The sequence below is a fragment of the Homalodisca vitripennis genome, chromosome 3 (genome assembly GCF_021130785.1).
Source record: "Homalodisca vitripennis isolate AUS2020 chromosome 3, UT_GWSS_2.1, whole genome shotgun sequence".
NCBI classification, from domain to species: domain Eukaryota; kingdom Metazoa; phylum Arthropoda; class Insecta; order Hemiptera; family Cicadellidae; genus Homalodisca; species Homalodisca vitripennis.
The window spans coordinates 198889786-198909754 of NC_060209.1; the positions used below are offsets into that span (position 1 = coordinate 198889786).

A 19969-nucleotide genomic window follows, 5' to 3' on the forward strand; every position below is an offset into this window, starting at 1 on the left:
AGCTGGTGAATTTTACGAAGATGGGACGCGGTCTTTTGTCTGCTTCGGCGCCTAACTGTGGTACACGGCCAACCCTTTGGGGTCGGCAAATGTTCTGGAGCTCGATTTTGACACCAAGCCTCTCACTGAAGACATCCAGAGCCAAAGCGTCCGTGTCTTCCCCCGGAGACTCAGGTACACCGAAAAGCCGGAGGCTGTTACGTCGCTGGTACTGAGCAAGATCGTCTAATGCTCGCTGCCTCTGTTGCGCTTCAGTCCTCAATCTGCTCACCTCGGACATCAGTTGGTCGATGCGATTGTTAGCAGCGGTCAGCGCGGTTGTCAGGTTTGCGATGACTATCTCGGAGACTCTAGCCGAGATGTCAGCCACAAGCCGCTGGGATGAGATGGCTTTGTTTACTGCCAGCTCTATTGCCGCAGTAACCTGCGAGATTTCATTGCCGATACCGGTATCAGATAAGGTGTGCTTGAGCTCCTTATCAGTTGGCTCCTTATCTGTCGACCTTGAGCGGGTCACTGCAGGTGAGGCAACGGGGGATCGAATCATTGGCATAATTAACACTGATAAATAATTTCAGGTTGAAAAATAAAAAAGGTGATAAACTAATCTTACCCTCGTGTCCAAAAGATACTTGAGCCTCACTGTGCACAATATTCACAAAACAAATACGAAAAAACCCACTGGAATTGTAATAAAACACAGGAGCAGTAGTGCCACGTGCAGTCTTATCTGTCCATCAGCTGTATAGTCTACTCTATAGTAATACAATATGCAAAATAAATATTTTTGCTATTTTTACATTGAAATATAAAATTGTTCAAATACACATCATAGTCTATTGTACTGTTTGACAAATGGCGGGCTATAATTCAGTGGTTTTCACGAGAAAATCCCTATCCACGCACATCATCGGTTCTAATAAAGTATAACTCTCGAATTGTAGTTCGCAAAAGCGCAGCGACAGACTTTGTCGTTAAAAGCGCCGCTGTCCAGCGCAGAGCCGTGTGTCATTGTCCCGTTTTTAATTGCGTTTCCGTTCCGTGAACGGAAAATAGTTCAATATTTCGCCATAGATAGCGCAGCTATGTCCTTCTCATGTGTTTAACAAGGATTTTACCGCATAAGCTGTATATACCCTATTGTGTGTTTATTCTTTTCTGTTCGCTTTCGTTTATTATAACTTATTATTCCCGCCATATGTGTTTATTTGAGAAAGATTAATTAGATATACTAACAACGAAACTAACTATAAATTAAAATTTGATACTCTATTTTAAACACTTGCCATGGGTTATCATATGCATTAACCAGAGTTATATTACTATGTATGTCCTTTCCGTTTTTAATACCTTAAATGTCTTCTTCATCTCTGACCAACGAAGCTGGTTAGATTGCGTCAACAATGAATAAAACTAGTATTTATAGACTTGTGAAGCTGAATAAACTGCGTAAACAATAAATAAAACTAATATTTACAAACTTGCGAAGCCGGATAGACTGTGTCAACATTGTACAAACTAATATTTACAAACTTTCGAAACCAGATAGACTGTGTCAACATTGTACAAACTAATATTTACAAACTTGCGAAGCCGGATAGACTGTGTCAACATTGTAAATTAAACTAATGCTTACAAAACTTGTGAAGCCGGATAGACTGTGTCACCAATAAATACAAACTAACATTTACCAACTTGCGAAGCCGAATAGACTGCGTGAACAATAAATACAAACTAATATTTACAAACTTGCGAAGCCGGATAGACTGCGTGAAAAATAAATACAAACTAATATTTACAAACTTGCGAAGCCGGATAGACTGTGTCAACATTGTACAAACTAATATTTACAAACTTGCGAAGCCGGATAGACTGTGTCAACATTGTACAAACTAATATTTACAAACTTGCGAAGCCGGATAGACTGTGTCAACATTGTACAAACTAATATTTACAATCTTGCGAAGCCGGATAGACTGCGTCAACATTGTACAAACTAATATTTACAATCTTGCGAAGCCGGATAGACTGTGTCAACATTGTACAAACTAATATTTACAAACTTGCGAAGCCGGATAGACTGCGTCAACACTGTACAAACTAATATTTACAATCTTGCGAAGCCGGATAGACTGTGTCAACACTGTACAAACTAATATTTACAATCTTGCGAAGCCGGATAGACTGTGTCAACATTGTACAAACTAATATTTACAATCTTGCGAAGCCGGATAGACTGTGTCAACATTGTACAAACTAATATTTACAAACTTGCGAAGCCGGATAGACTGTGTCAACATTGTACAAACTAATATTTACAAACTTGCGAAACCGGATAGACTGCGTCAACATTGTACAAAGTAATATTTACAAAATTGTGAAGCCGGATAGACTGCGTCAACAATGAATAAAACTAATATTTACAAACTTGCGAATGCAGATAGACTGCGTTAATAATAAACAATACTAATATTTATAGTAAGTACATTCTCTAAGAAATAACCATTATTTTTTACATCGTTTTAGATTTCAGCGATTATGTAAGTACTGATCTACCTAAGAAAAGTCCTAAAACATAACATGGTCAGAATTTGACCCCAAAGACGGCCTTTGAAGCAGTTGGCAAGAACTGTACTAGATGAAAATTCTCTGTACTGTGCTTTTGAACTATTTGACCTATTTTAGCTCGAAATTTACAAAAATACTAAAAATACTTTTCAATTTATAAAGAAAAAAACGCGTAGTATCATTGTTAATGTACTTTTAACAGTACATTTTTACCAAATATTAAGTATTAGACCTAAAATAAAATTTTACTATCTAACTCTTACTATAAATTTAAAAACTGATATGAAACCCAAATCAGTTTACTTTTAACAGAAGTAGGTTTCTCTGATATGTGATATGTATTTTCCTGATCGGCAAACAAGGCAAACTCAATTTTGGAATAAAACTAAGAACGGAGTAAACTGCAATGTTTATAAATATACACTTTTAAAGTATTTCATTGATCGTGGCAACAAGGCAAACTGAACATCGGTGTCGGAAATGTAATTCACTCAAACCAGCACTGATCATACCTATGAAACTACGGGTAAAGCCCTGGGTTACTACTAGTAAATCCTCAAAGAAAATAGTTTAAAATTGTACCAATATTTAATTTTCAAGATTTTCCTAAACGTAGTAAAGCTTTACGTTGGAGCTTTTATATAATGAATAAAAACAACACAAATCTTGTGTGTAGAAAAAATGGATTAACATTTTCGAGCATATGATGGAATTTTAATCCAAAGTCAACATTGGAATAACCATGCAACTCGTAAAAGTAACTAGTAACTAATCATTTATCACATATGTTTTTGACTGTTATATATTAAAAAGTTGGTTTTATCTATTTATTTTGTTTTAGACTGCATTTAAAGCGTAATTTCGTATATTCAATTGCGAGCCTGATAAGCAAGATATTAGTTCTTTAAATTAAATACTATACTTAATATCTCATAAAGAATGGTTCATATTGAATAAAAACTTTAATTTTAAATCAAATACCTGCCGATATTGTCAAACTTTTTAGGAAGTAACAAGTCAAGATTTTGTGATAGAGGAAAAATATTTAGAAATACCGTTTGCGCGAACAACAAAATTTTAATAAAGTCTGGCCCTTTCAAACGAAACTGCGTTGTATTATGATGAAACATTATCTCAAAATGTCAGACTTATTTCCATCAAACATAATGAAGTAGATAGAGTGTGAACTTATAATTAGTTAAGTTGAAAGTTATTTAAAGTTGGGTGTTTGAAAACTGAATTGAATCCATCATTGCAAGTTCGCTCAGAGACTTCATTTATCACTTTGCTTTCAGGAAAACATATGTTGATAATTAATATTATAGCTTGGTTCATTATAAGACGCCATGCTGCTAGAAATGTTGATGAAAGTATTTAGGGATTTTTATGCTTATCAGAATTTTAAAAGTTTTTTTATTGCATCTGTAGTTTAATATTAATACACCTGTCTTTCTCGTGTGATAACTAAATTTCAAGAAGTGCTCTTACTTAGATGTATAAAGTTTCCAAGTAAACCCAAGTAAGGTTATTGTTAATTTGTGTTTGAAAATTATCACAACTATTCATATCAGGCCAGGACTCTCTCTGGTGTGATGACTTTTCCTTTACTAGGAATTTATTGCATTGTTTCGTAATTTTTTTGAATGGAAGATTTGATGTTGCAACTTCTCTTTGCAGTTAATCTTTATTATAACATACCGTATTTTATAAAACTATCTATAAAATATTGGCTAAATTAGTTACTATGAGCGTTTATAACTATTTTATTTGTTGTCTATCGCGTTGTTTTTAATTTTAAAATGGGAAGCTCCTAGACGAGTCAAATTGCACTGTGTTTTACTACATCAAAGGAGAACAAAGCTTAGTGAAAGAAATAAAATAGCTCCCCCAGTATTTTTCCAGAATTTTAAATTGCTTTCGTTTGAAACGTGTTACGTCAAATGTAACGAAAAGAAACAATATAAAAAATAAAAGATAAAATGTCCTAAATATATATTCTTAATATGAAGGCATAAAATTTTAAAAAGTTATAAGTCTAGGTAGGCGCTATTTGATTTTCTCCGGAAGGAAAAATGAAACAGTTCCAACTTCACACAAATTGAAATTAATTTTTTCAAAAAGCCATTTCAACCTTGTGGTTGGTTCTTCTATTCAATATGCTACTAACGCTAGCATCGGTTAAAGCCGGTATTACCGTGTTGCGTACTGCATATTTATTGTAACTGCCACATGTTGTTTAAAAAACTTGGGAAGAAGTATCCCTTTCATGAAAACTGACATGACATTGAATGCCACGGTCTTCACCTTAGGGTACAGATTCTCGTTTTGAGGCAGTTGGTAAAGGACTGGTGTAAAGGCCAAAAGAACTGAAATAATAAAGTAATTAAAGCAAATAGGCAAGCTGTATTTATCAGTCCAGATCATACGAATGAAAATCATCCCATGAGACCAGAGGCTACCACATAACAGAATTATATTCTAGAGGGGCTGATTACGAATTTCCGATAGAGTTATCAAATACTATCGTAAACTCATTTGCGATTATGTATTTCTTCAGAAAAGATTTGGAATTCCAATCGCAGATGATCAGTTGCAAGTTCGATATATTTTTAGCGATAAGACGTTTTACCGAAAAGATAACGCAGTAAAACTTATTCTCGTTAGTCGTTAATAATGTAAGATAATACATGAAATTGTTTTAGCGTTAAATAGCCTTATAGAAAATGCTTTAAATTTAGGAACTTAATGTCTCCAACTTCGAAATGCATGAAGTATGCAGCAAGAGTAACTTAAAAAGCATGAGTAATGTGTACAAGTTTAAATCGTCAAATGATGATAGTTTTGGCAATAAAAGTAGTTATATCTATTTTCAGGACATTAAAAAAAGTTCAAGGTAAGATTCCATGTGTTGAGAGCATTCAAAGCGAAACTGATAGTTGCCCTCTGACCAACCCAACACCTTGTTAGCAAATATCCGGTTCTACTGACTAAACTTGGAGCAGGACAAAGCAAAGTCTGACGCTCTTCTCTTTCCCTGAAACACCAATAATTGAGTTTCGACGCAGAGCGCTGAATTTAGTTACGTCACAATGCTTGCGCAACAATTCTAGGAATACTTTTGACATGGTGCGAATTCAATTAAATTAATCCTATGCGTTATTAAATCATTTGTATGGTTATTATAAAACCCAAGAGTCAGTATCATTTAATATGATAAGTGGCGAGTAATATACTGTTTTATTTAAAGCATTGTAGTTTTTAAGATTGCAAAATATATCAAAGTTGCAGTGATACTTTTTTTAGAAAAAAAATTTCATTTATATTCAATAGTAAATCGAAAATTATAAAGTATTGTTGCAAAGAGGAAAGAAATGAAAAATATGTCAATCTTTATTTATAATAGTTCGCATTTCAGTGTAAAAACTTGTGCCTTTTAAGATTAGTTGAATTAGCAGGTATGATAAGATTTTAAATTCAGTTGCATTAATGGTAAATGCGAAATATTCAGGCACTTTGCGAAGTAAAGTTCACCAATTCAACGTGCTCGCTTTGTTTAAATTAAAAGGGTGATGATTGTTGTAACATTCAACAGTTTCTATACCGTCACACGTACAAGTATGTTGTGGTCTCTATTCTGACCTATCATTATCACAAAGTTTCAGATTTAGTCTGAACTGTAATCACCTTAAATGCTAACTGAAAAATATCATTGTAACGAACGTAACCGCAGCGTTAGGTACTAAGGCTTGTGGTCTCTACTCTCACCTAACATTACCACAAAGTATCGATCAGCTTTCTGCTGAACCGTAATCAGCTTCAACTGCTAACTGCAGAACTACCAGTGTTACAAACGTGACCACAGCGTTAGTTACTAGTACTTGTGGTCTCTACTCTGACCTAACATTACCACAAAGTATCGATCAGCTTTCTGCTGAACCGTAATCAGCTTCAACTGCTAACTGCAGAACTACCAGTGTTACAAACGTGACCACAGCGTTAGTTACTAGTACTTGTGGTCACTGCTCTGACCTAACATGACCACAATGTATCGGCTTTAGTCTGAACCGCAATCAGCCTCAACTGCTAACTGCAGAACTACCAGTGATACAAACGTAACCACAGCGTTAGTTACTAGTACTTGTGGTCACTGCTCTGACCTAACATTACCACAATGTATCGGCTTTAGTCTGAACCGTAATCAGCCTCAACTGCTTACTGCAGAACTACCAGTGTTACAAACGTGACCACAGCGTTAGTTACTAGTACTTGTGGTCTCTGCTCTGACCAAACATTACCACAAAGTATCGGCTTTAGTCTGAACCGTAATCAGCTTCAACTGCTAACTGCAGAACTACCAGTGTTACAAACGTAACCGCAGCGTTAGTTACTAGTACTTGTGGTCTCTGCTCTGACCTAACATTACCACAACGTATCGGCTTTAGTCTGAACCGTAATCAGCCTCAACTGCTAACTGCAGAACTACCAGTGTTACAAACGTAACCACAGCGTTAGTTACTAGTACTTGTGGTCACTGCTCTGACCTAACATTACCACAATGTATCGGCTTTAGTCTGAACCGTAATCAGCCTCAACTGCTAACTGCAGAACTACCAGTGTTGCAAACGTGACCACAGCGTTAGTTACTAGTACTTGTGGTCTCTGCTCTGACCAAACATTACCACAAAGTATCGGCTTTAGTCTCAACCGTAATCAGCCTCAACTGCTTACTGCAGAACTACCAGTGTTACAAACGTAACCACAGCGTTAGTTACTATTACTTGTGGTCACTGCTCTGACCTAACATTACCACAATGTATCGGCTTTAGTCTGAACCGTAATCAGCCTCAACTGCTAACTGCAGAACTACCAGTGTTACAAACGTAACCACAGCGTTAGTTACTAGTACTTGTGGTCACTGCTCTGACCTAACATTACCACAATGTATCGGCTTTAGTCTGAACCGTAATCAGCCTCAACTGCTAACTGCAGAACTACCAGTGTTACAAACGTGACCACAGCGTTAGTTACTAGTACTTGTGGTCTCTGCTCTGACCAAACATTACCACAAAGTATCGGCTTTAGTCTGAACCGTAATCAGCTTCAACTGCTAACTGCAGAACTACCAGTGTTACAAACGTAACCGCAGCGTTAGTTACTAGTACTTGTGGTCTCTGCTCTGACCTAACATTACCACAATGTATCGGCTTTAGTCTGAACCGTAATCAGCCTCAACTGCTAACTGCAGAACTACCAGTGTTACAAACGTAACCACAGCGTTAGTTACTAGTACTTGTGGTCACTGCTCTGACCTAACATTACCACAATGTATCGGCTTTAGTCTGAACCGTAATCAGCCTCAACTGCTAACTGCAGAACTACCAGTGTTACAAACGTAACCACAGCGTTAGTTACTAGTACTTGTGGTCACTGCTCTGACCTAACATTACCACAATGTATCGGCTTTAGTCTGAACCGTAATCAGCCTCAACTGCTAACTGCAGAACTACCAGTGTTACAAACGTAACCACAGCGTTAGTTACTAGTACTTGTGGTCACTGCTCTGACCTAACATTACCACAATGTATCGGCTTTAGTCTGAACCGTAATCAGCCTCAACTGCTAACTGCAGAACTACCAGTGTTACAAACGTAACCACAGCGTTAGTTACTAGTACTTGTGGTCACTGCTCTGACCTAACATTACCACAATGTATCGGCTTTAGTCTGAACCGTAATCAGCCTCAACTGCTAACTGCAGAACTACCAGTGTTACAAACGTAACCACAGCGTTAGTTACTAGTACTTGTGGTCACTGCTCTGACCTAACATTACCACAATGTATCGGCTTTAGTCTGAACCGTAATCAGCTTCAACTGCTAACTGCAGAACTACCAGTGTTACAAACGTAACCACAGCGTTAGTTACTAGTACTTGTGGTCTCTGCTCTGACCTAACATTACCACAATGTATCGGCTTTAGTCTGAACCGTAATCAGCCTCAACTGCTAACTGCAGAACTACCAGTGTTACAAACGTAACCACAGCGTTAGTTACTAGTACTTGTGGTCTCTGCTCTGACCTAACATTACCACAATGTATCGGCTTTAGTCTGAACCGTAATCAGCCTCAACTGCTAACTGCAGAACTACCAGTGTTACAAACGTAACCACAGCGTTAGTTACTAGTACTTGTGGTCTCTGCTCTGACCTAACATTACCACAATGTATCGGCTTTAGTCTGAACCGTAATCAGCCTCAACTGCTTACTGCAGAACTACCAGTGTTACAAACGTAACCACAGCGTTAGTTACTAGTACTTGTGGTCACTGCTCTGACCTAACATTACCACAATGTATCGGCTTTAGTCTGAACCGTAATCAGCCTCAACTGCTAACTGCAGAACTACCAGTGTTACAAACGTGACCACAGCGTTAGTTACTAGTACTTGTGGTCTCTGCTCTGACCAAACATTACCACAAAGTATCGGCTTTAGTCTGAACCGTAATCAGCCTCAACTGCTAACTGCAGAACTACCAGTGTTACAAACGTAACCACAGCGTTAGTTACTAGTACTTGTGGTCACTGCTCTGACCTAACATTACCACAATGTATCGGCTTTAGTCTGAACCGTAATCAGCCTCAACTGCTAACTGCAGAACTACCAGTGTTACAAACGTAACCACAGCGTTAGTTACTAGTACTTGTGGTCACTGCTCTGACCTAACATTACCACAATGTATCGGCTTTAGTCTGAACCGTAATCAGCCTCAACTGCTAACTGCAGAACTACCAGTGTTACAAACGTAACCACAGCGTTAGTTACTAGTACTTGTGGTCACTGCTCTGACCTAACATTACCACAATGTATCGGCTTTAGTCTGAACCGTAATCAGCCTCAACTGCTAACTGCAGAACTACCAGTGTTACAAACGTAACCACAGCGTTAGTTACTAGTACTTGTGGTCACTGCTCTGACCTAACATTACCACAATGTATCGGCTTTAGTCTGAACCGTAATCAGCTTCAACTGCTAACTGCAGAACTACCAGTGTTACAAACGTAACCACAGCGTTAGTTACTAGTACTTGTGGTCACTGCTCTGACCTAACATTACCACAATGTATCGGCTTTAGTCTGAACCGTAATCAGCCTCAACTGCTAACTACAGAACTATCGGTGTTACAAACGTAACTACAGCGTTAGTTACTAGTACTTGTGGTCACTGCTCTGACCTAACATTACCACAATGTATCGGCTTTAGTCTGAACCGTAATCAGCCTCAACTGCTAACTACAGAACTATCGGTGTTACAAACGTAACTACAGCGTTAGTTACTAGTACTTGTGGTCACTGCTCTGACCTAACATTACCACAATGTATCGGCTTTAGTCTGAACCGTAATCAGCCTCAACTGCTAACTGCAGAACTATCGGTGTTACAAACGTAACCACAGCGTTAGTTACTAGTACTTGTGGTCACTGCTCTGACCTAACATTACCACAATGTATCGGCTTTAGTCTGAACCGTAATCAGCCTCAACTGCTAACTACAGAACTATCGGTGTTACAAACGTAACTACAGCGTTAGTTACTAGTACTTGTGGTCACTGCTCTGACCTAACATTACCACAATGTATCGGCTTTAGTCTGAACCGTAATCAGCCTCAACTGCTAACTACAGAACTATCGGTGTTACAAACGTAACTACAGCGTTAGTTACTAGTACTTGTGGTCACTGCTCTGACCTAACATTACCACAATGTATCGGCTTTAGTCTGAACCGTAATCAGCCTCAACTGCTAACTACAGAACTATCGGTGTTACAAACGTAACTACAGCGTTAGTTACTAGTACTTGTGGTCACTGCTCTGACCTTACATTACCACAATGTATCGGCTTTAGTCTGAACCGTAATCAGCCTCAACTGCTAACTACAGAACTATCGGTGTTACAAACGTAACCACAGCGTTAGTTACTAGTACTTGTGGTCACTGCTCCGACCTAACATTACCACAAAATATCGGCTTTAGTCTGAACCGTAATCAGCCTCAACGCTAACTGCAGAACTATCACAAATCTCGTTAGATCTTTAGTTACAATTACGTTGCAGTGTTAATGTTGCTAAGAATTTTATTGTGTACCACTTGTAATCAAAAGCGTATAACTTTCACGTTACAATTTTTATTTCTCTGTTTTCTTTATATCCTGAAATTGGCAAAATGGACATGTATTATGGACATGGAGAAGAAGAGGAAAAATGTAATACCACTGTGATACACTTCTTACATCTGATATCAAGTACTATATAGGAGCTTATGCTGGTTACGTATCTCTATTATTGAGAATAGATTATTGTACATTAAGGAGTTTAATTTCCAACATGTGAAGTATCACCTGCGTGCTAACCTTCATGATGCCAAATGCTAACCTCCGTAATCTCATGACTATCCAACCTGAACATTGAACGCTTTACGTGTCCTAGCAGCTCATAGCATTAATTTCCAAGTATTACTCTACGCAATGTCAGGAAAGCCAGTCTACGCGGTCAGATTATGTAGATGAATACTGGCAAAAATGGCTTTGTTCTGAAAAAAATGCTATTTTAACACAAAATTTGCGATTCCCTTAACTAGAATATTTTAAGTTGGAAATGGGTTACTAAAAAACATAAGTAACTTTAAAAATTACAATTAAATTGTTCATGTAATTTTGTTTCCGTTAAATATAATTTTAAAATGTAATATCACAAGAAAGGGTTTGATATTTGAAAATTTAAAGTAACCCCCTTTGAAAAGGAGGGTGAAATTGTATTTACCTTTTAAAATCTCCGAAATAGTAATTTAATTAATATTTAATCCGTTTGGAATATATTCAGGCGTATCATGACTTAATTTACACCCTTATATGTAAGAGATTGTTTGCCTATAACTTTTGCTAAGATCGGCGTAGAGATGTTTTGTTCATGTCTTTGTGTTTCTTTAGAATTTACCTTTAAAATGACATCCCAAGATAGAGGTTGCAGTTTGAAAATTTAAATTTTCCTTTGAAAAGGGGGTTGAAATTATTTTTACGCTCCAAAAATTCCAAAATAGTAATTTAATTTGTGTGGATTATATTCAGGCGTATCAGAACTTAATTTACACCCTTATACGTAAGGGGTTGCTTGTAATAACTTTTCCTAAGATCGTCGTAGAGGTATTTTGTCCATGCCATTTGTTTCTTTTAAATTTACCTCAAAAATTGTATTTTACAAGATAGAGGTTGAAAATTAAAAAAAGTAACCCTCCTCTAACCCAATTTGAAAAAGTATGGAAATATCTTTATCCTCCAAAAAGTCCAAAAGAGTATTTTAATACGTATGGTGAAGTTTGGACATCGATGTCCCAATCCGTTTGGATCATATCCAGACGTATCAGGACTTAATTTACACCCTGTTTATATGTTGTATTTTTTAATTTCAGGATGATAATTGCTGTAGCAATTTTAATCGCGTTCGTCGCCACTGGAATGGACTTTTTCATCTACCAACCTGGGCGAAACCACAACCGCAGCGTCAGTAAGTACCGCAACGTAACTACGTAAGTGTATTTAGTGGAAGACAAGTTTAAGAGTAAGTCAAGACCGACAGTTACTGCTTGTTACTCGTGTCGGCAGTTAAGTGTACGAATGTTGACCATATTAATTTGGGCTTTATTATTAATTAGCACATAAATATCACTCCAATCGCAATAGAGTGCACCCAATACGGGCTTTAAACTGGCTAGAGGAATGGAGAAACAGTCCAGATAATCTGAAGATCACAAGTAAAGGCGAATCTATGAAATTTGTGACAAATTTGTAAAGGAACATAGTATACTAAACGTCTCTTATGGCCTTCATCGAGTTTAAATTTAGGTATTTTCAAAGTCGGAGACTGTTACTTCATTACAGTTTTATCATAACTTTTAGCCAACAATTGAAACAAATTTTCTCTGGATTCGATGGAGTTCTTGCCTAAGGTAAACCTGATGAGGAAACCATACAGTGGAAAAATAATCCAAGAGAGGGCAGATGTGCGAAACATATATGGCTGTTAATGACATTAGTTCAATTAGATTTCAAGAGACCCTTTACAACATTCCTAATATTCTCAAAATCTTGCCACAGTCACTACGAATATGCTTATCAACAGGGAAAGAATATACCAGATCTTTTACTGATGACTGCCGGTTTAGTAGATGATCCGATACATAAAAATCACAAATCACTGGAAATTTCCCTGCTGTGAAATGACACAAAAGGGTATTTTTCGAATTCCTGCCTGCATAAATGCTTAACCTCACGTGCACCATCCTACAAGAAAGAGCAATCACTCATAGATCCAATCTGGTAGTATAGCTTAATATTATCAGCAAAGAAAAGGCAATGTACTTTCTGTTTGACTGTGATGTCATTTGAACAGATTGAACAACAAAGGGCCAAAGTGGGAACCCTAAAGCACCCCTGAAGATGCTATGAAGTCATTTTACAAAAAAATAAAAAAAATTCTATCAACGTCTTCTGGTAAAAGTCTCCTTTCAGCCAGATAGGATCCATAACAGTAGTGCCCCACCATAGGTTTTAAGCATAAAATTCAGAATGGAATGATGAAATTTGTTGAAGGCCAAATCAAAATAGATGACATCCAGTTGACTTCGCTCTGAGAAGGACTCTGATATACTATATACTGAACACAACTGGTCGGTGGTTGGTTAAAATTTAGCCAATCACGAAATATCGACTCTCCCTCAAATCGGCTATACAGACGACTGTTTATTATTGGCAGTTTCGGTTTTACATCTGTTGACTGAGTAGGGCTCTCCTCGGTGAAACCAAAATTCATCAAGAGTTTGATTGTGTGAGCAATGTTTCACGCGCTGTGAACTATAAGACGTGTAAGTCTAAAAAATAAGAGTTTTCAGAATTTGTTTAGACAAAAACTTATTTTTTTACAATAATTCACTTCCCGTAGTCACTGAATATCTACCAGCCCAAACGATCAATACAAAACAAAATGTTTAATTTGTTCTCTATCCGTTGTGATATGGCTTTTAAACTAGTAAGAAACTAATTTAAACTTGCTTCACTAAACACAGTATATTTTACTTAGTTACTAAAGAAAGTTGTACCTGATTACTTCTCTAAGTTTAAGCAAGATTTAGTACGTTAGCAGATACAAAGAAAACCTTTGACAAAGCTGTCACCACCAACTTTGGTAATGTAGAACAAAGCCATCTAGATCAAACATAACACCGAATCAGACACTCCAGTCTCTCTAGTTTCCAAGTAGCTGGATTAATTATTTAGTGTGTCATCAAAGACACAAAAAATCATTAACAATGGTGTCACCACCAACGTTGGTAATCTAGAAAAAAGCCATCTAGACCAAACATGACTCAAAGCTAGACACTCTAGTGTCTCTAGATTCCAAGTCGCGGGAAAAATTATATAGTGTGTCATTAGAGACACAAAAAATCATTAAAAAGAGTGTCACCACCAACTTTGGTAATCTAGAACAAAGCCATCTAGACCAAAAATGACTCAAAACCAGACACTCCAGTCACTCTAGTTTCCAAGTCATTATTTATTTAGTGTGTCATCAGAGACACAAAAAATCATTAACAATGGTGTCACCACCAACTTTGGTAATCTAGAACAAAGCCATTTAGATCAAACATGACTCAAAACCAGATACTCCAGTCCCTCTAGTTTCTAATTCGCTTGATTATTTATTTAGTGTGTCACCAGAGACACAAAGAAACCTTTCCCATTGTGTAAAATATTTTATCAAATAATGTCTCCATGATAAATTTTGACTATGTGATTCTGTTCGCTTTAGACACTATGATTAGTTAATAACTTTTACACATAGTAAGATTAATACATGGTTTTTGAAGTTCTAGAATCGTTATTACCTACAAATTTTTATTAGGCTAGAACTACGCATAGATATACGCTATTAGACAAAATCCACTACAAACATCTGTCAATGCAGTACTGACAACCAACTTCTTTAAACTTTACAGGAAGGTGGCTTAGGCCTTTCTCCATGTACAAGAACATGAGCAAACTCGTGACCCCCAACGCTAACTCAGAGTTCGCAGAGTTTCACGTGTACAAGCTGATCGCCATCTTGTTTGTTATCTCTGGCCATCGGCAGATGTACGCCATCGGGCAGACTCCGCTGTATAACGTCGACTGGGTAGAGGAGGTACTTTTTCTTAATTTTGTTACATTATTTACTCTATTATGTTATTACTCCACATTATATGGTTATCTTTATGTTAGAATAATTAATAGTGAACTAAAACCCTTTTTTGAAATAAAATTAATTTTCAAAAAAGGGTTTTTTAGTTAACCATTAATTATTCTATTTGCTCTGTGTTTATGTATAGTTGCTTTATAACAATAATATTGTGTATTCATTTTAATTTAATGGTTTATACTGACCTGACCGCTGTTTGCAAACACAACGATAACTGTAGTGTAGGCAATGTTAACTATTTGACTACCGACGACACAATGGGTAATACTGACCTGACCGCTGTTTCCAAACACAACGATAACTGTAGTGTAGGCAATGTTAACTATTTGACTACCGACGACACAATGGTTTATACTGACCTGACCGCTGTTTGCAAACACAACGATAACGTAGTGTAGGCAATGTTAACTCTTTGACTACCGACGACACAATGGTTTATACTGACCTGACCGCTGTTTCCAAACACAACGATAACTGTGGTGTAGGCAATGTTAACTATTTGACTACCGACGACACAATGGTTTATACTGACCTGACCGCTGTTTCCAAACACAACGATAACTGTAGTGTAGGCAATGTTAACTATTTGACTACCGACGACACAATGGGTAATACTGACCTGACCGCTGTTTGCAAACACAACGATAACTGTAGTGTAGGCAATGTTAACTATTTGACTACCGACGACACAATGGTTTATACTGACCTGACCGCTGTTTGCAAACACAACGATAACTGTAGTGTAGGCAATGTTAACTATTTGACTACCGACGACACAATGGGTAATACTGACCTGACCGCTGTTTGCAAACACTACGATAACTACAGTGTACTCAATGTTAACTATTTGACTACCGACGACACAATGGGTAATACTGACCTGACCGCTGTTTGCAAACACTACGATAACTGCAGTGTACTCAATGTTAACTCTTTGACTGCAGAGCGACACAATGGTTTATGTTGGTGACAACTCACAAAGCTACTTTAACCTTTGTTACTACATGTGTTAAAGTTACCAGTTCAAAGTCGTGCGTTAGAAATATTTATATGAAAATTTTGGATCCTTCCCTTTTAAAAGTTTCAAACTAAATTCTGGACTAATAGCAATAAACATATTTCCTTATTTTGAAAATCAATTAATAAATGGAAAACAAAGCTTGATACTTTCTATCCAATCTATCGCAATGAGTAGGTAATTCTACAAGTAGTTCAGGAATGAAACATTATTTTCATCTACAGGTTTACGTCTCTTTACATAGCTCAAATTAACTGATAAACTTCAGTAATAAAACTTTTGTTTTAATTATAACACATCACCATATTCGTATACTCTCTATATCAATTCTGAGGTGGTCAACCTGCGCTAATTGCCATTATTTAATTTACAAAACAAAATAAATTTATTGCTACCCATACTTAATGGTCATATCCTTAGAACCTTTTAATTAATTCTTTGTTTTTAGTTTGTTTTTTAACACAAAAATACATATTTTCAAACTAACAAAAGGAAAAATGATATATAAAACTTATTGATACAAAAATAACGATTACCTAATGAAATTAAAATAATACTTAGTACTATGAGCGAGTATCATTGTAACAAACATTATTACATTTTTCAAATAAAATACAGGACATTTAAATATAATTTGCTTCTTAATTCTTCTTCTTCTTGATTATTGGCGAGAAACTTTAGGACGTCAGAAGGCTAAGCCTGTTTAGAAGGTTCTATTTTTAACCTTAAATATTACGTTACTGAAATTTACCACGCTCATAAATAACATAAATGCCCTTATCACTCAACATCATTATACCATTTATATTAAATAAACATTGGGGAAATGAAATAAAATTTCACACATTATCTGTTTTCGTAAAAGAACAAGAAAACATCTATTTTATACTTGAATGCCCATAAGATTTAGGGTTTTCTAAAGATAGTAACCAGTCTTTAAGTTTAAAAAAAATAAATATATACTATTTGATTTTTTTGTATAATCAGGATTTTATTATAGAATCAGGGTGCTAGAAAATTTAAGATTTTCGGGAAAACCATTATTTTATGGTTTAGGCGTAACTATTAGTTCCGGAATTTAAGGTCTGTTTTTCTATGAATTGCAGTGCTGAGAAGCATTTTCACTTTTATTGTAAAAAAGTCTCAATAATTTGTAAAAAAGGTTTTTCAGGTGCAATATTTTTTTGAATGAGGCCAGTGAAGGTTCTCTTTTTGACAATTAATGAGAAGTATAACATTCTTAAAATTTTTTCACTCCAAATGTCTTGTAAAATATAAAAGTATCTTATTGAATTGTTAATTGCTCTTTAAATCTGAAACATGAATTTTCGAATTTATTTCTTGGTCCAATATCAAACTCAACTATTGGAACGCCAGTTAAATGTATTATAAATACGATTTTGTATGGAAGAGGTGGACGGGCGTTAACGCCTACTGCTCTGCCACCATAGCCGTCCTGAAAGCTCGACAATAGAGCTCTTGTTACGATTCAAACATATTCCAGAAGTGCGTACGAGTCCCAAAACCAAGCTGAATACATTTTTATTTTATTCTATTTTCAGATATCTATTCAGTAGTATGGAATCTTACGAACTGGTCGGTTCTATACGATTGTCATTTGTTCATTTGCACTTCCTTTTTATTAGTAATCTGTAAAATAAATGTCAAAAATTCTTTATTTAAAAATCAATAAATTTACTGGCATTGGTTTATCAAAGATCGTTCTTCCATGAATAAACAAACATAGCTTTTTATGTATCTGAATATTTCCAAATGTAGTCCCTTGCTTATACAATTCGATATACTTCTTTGTGTATTTTATATTTTTTTTCACATAATTTTTTAGTAATTTTTTTAAGAGGCCCCTTGTTTTTCCTCTCTAATCTTTTTTGGATTGGAATGGTTAGTATATGAAAAAAAAACAATTATTTTAGAAGTCAAACCTACAGAACATATAAATAAATTGAGACAAAATTTAAAGCATATATCTTGGTTTTCTGAAAATTACTAAATTTATGTCGCAAATGCTAGAAAAGAACACTTTCCTTGTTTAGCTTGGGAATAAAGATCATATTGGAGGCAATATGAGGAATCCGTGCTGAAAAAAACGGAACAGGGGAAAGTGTAAAGTTTGGAATTTTCAGATAACCATAAAGTGCCTCAGAGTTGCTAGGGAACCTCCCCAGGGGTACAAAGATTCTATTACTATGTCATGCAGAGCAATGTAGATGCAATAAACTGCAGTGATCGAAGTAATCGTTTAGGTTTCTAGTTAAAATGTTTTCGAAATGTATGATAATAGACTGTCGATATTGCTATTTCTTTGCATGACCGAAAAACCTGAGGTATGGTACGGGAAGTGTGCCTAGTTCAGATTCAACTTCACATTTTTAGTTGGAAGTTAATTACTCGTCCTGTTTCATTAGGAAGGGACCTGCAGTACCCAAGTCAGGTGAAGATTTATTGCCCAGATTGATAGATTTTTAAATACACACGTAAAATTGAAATGTTCTTCCATAAAGTATGACAGTCAGTGAATATTTTTCATCTGGATTCCCAATTGCATGATTAAAAACATGTATTAAAATTAATGCAAATTTTGGAATAAATGCTGACCCCCCCCCCACCCCCCCCCCCCCCCACCCCCCCCCCCCCCCACCCCCCCCCCCCCCCACCCCCCCCCCCCCCCACCCCCCCCCCCCCCCACCCCCCCCCATGGTCGTCAAAACTTATTAAAAGGACGTACAACTGGCCGTGGGTAAAAACAGTCAGTGCGAAGATCGACTCCGACAAGATCGATTGTCTGACCTTGGCTCTTGTGACCGGTCATCGAGTATGCCAGCATCAGAGGAAACTGACGTCGACGGACAAGTAACGGCGAACCTTCACGATCGCGAACCTAAACATTATTCTAGGAATGCCGATAGGTTGCGCGTCGTGAGGGCGTCTGACGGTGACCAACGGTTGGTTATAGCCGTCACAATGACCTTAGTGCCGTTAACGAGTCCGTCGGCGATGTTAAGATTCCTCATGATTAGACACATGAACCGATCTTAAGTCGCAGTACGTGATCTGGAATACCTTGCCTGTAGCTGGTTTAGCAGAGGAACTTCGACGCCAAGATGATCATCGTTCTCAGTGTCCACTGAGTCGGCGCTTCTCAACTCATGAAGGCGACCGTCAACGGAGTCTAGGATGATTGTCGTTGATTTCCTTGACATTCACATTCATGGTAGAGAGGATCGCGCGACGAGCACACTGATCGGGATCGCGTAGGACTTCAACAGGGAAGACTTTGGAGATTAGGGCTTGTAGAGAAGTAACGTAATTTACTCCGGTCAGAGGAATAAGAGCGCCACTCTCTTTGCCTCCCCGAAAGTTGTGGACGGAACAGTGCCGTTGCTACTGCGAGAAGGAAGTCGGAGTAGTCAACGGAACTGCTCGTCCTGTGTGGTGTGGTCAGAGAGAAGATGCGGAACAGTCGCCACAGACGCGAGGCCCGAAGAGAAACGCACGCAACGGCAGCTGCCGTCCGTGCTTTTACAACAACGGGTGCGATTTGCCGGAAGTCCCCAGAGCACAGAAAGATCTTTCCTCCGAATGGCTCATCGCTATTCATGAGATCTCGAAGTGAGCGGTCGAGGATCTCGAAGATGTAGCGATGGGCCATTGGGGCTCGTCAAAGACGATAAGCTGTGCGGCTCTGATTCAGTTCCGCGCGCTGGGATCCGTTGGTTATGTTCCACACGCCAGTTCCGTCGCCGAGATCGAGCGGGAGAGCCGAAAACATGCTATGGGCAGTTGAGCACCCGGCATATTCCCGGCAGCAATGCCGAACTGGCGACGGCTAGTGCAACCTGCGACCACTACGACGTGTGCCAGTATGACACGAAGGAGGGATGTTTTTCCATATCCCCCGGGACCATAAGAGGAAGATGACCTTCGAAGTTCGGCGGTCACCGGGGTTGTCGAGAAGGGGAACGAACGTGTTGCAGAACGCGTCTCTTGATCTCGTGAGAGCTTTGGTTCCCAATCCTCGACAATGGCCCGCTGTTGGTTCTCGCCATAGTCCAACAGCTCCCTTCCCAGTTCAGTCGTGTCATC

General features: G+C 37.6%; 1 protein-coding gene across 1 annotated transcript in view; it reads left to right on the forward strand.

Moving 5' to 3' along the window:
• LOC124358547 overlaps nucleotides 1-19670 on the forward strand; it is a 33947-nt gene extending 14277 nt beyond the window's left edge. The window contains exons 4-6 of the mRNA XM_046810847.1: nucleotides 12026-12120; nucleotides 14609-14793; nucleotides 19578-19670. Of these exons, the coding sequence (XP_046666803.1) occupies nucleotides 12026-12120; nucleotides 14609-14793; nucleotides 19578-19670 (373 nt within the window). The remainder of the gene's footprint in view (nucleotides 1-12025; nucleotides 12121-14608; nucleotides 14794-19577) is intronic.
• The last annotated feature ends 299 nt before the right edge of the window (nucleotides 19671-19969 follow it).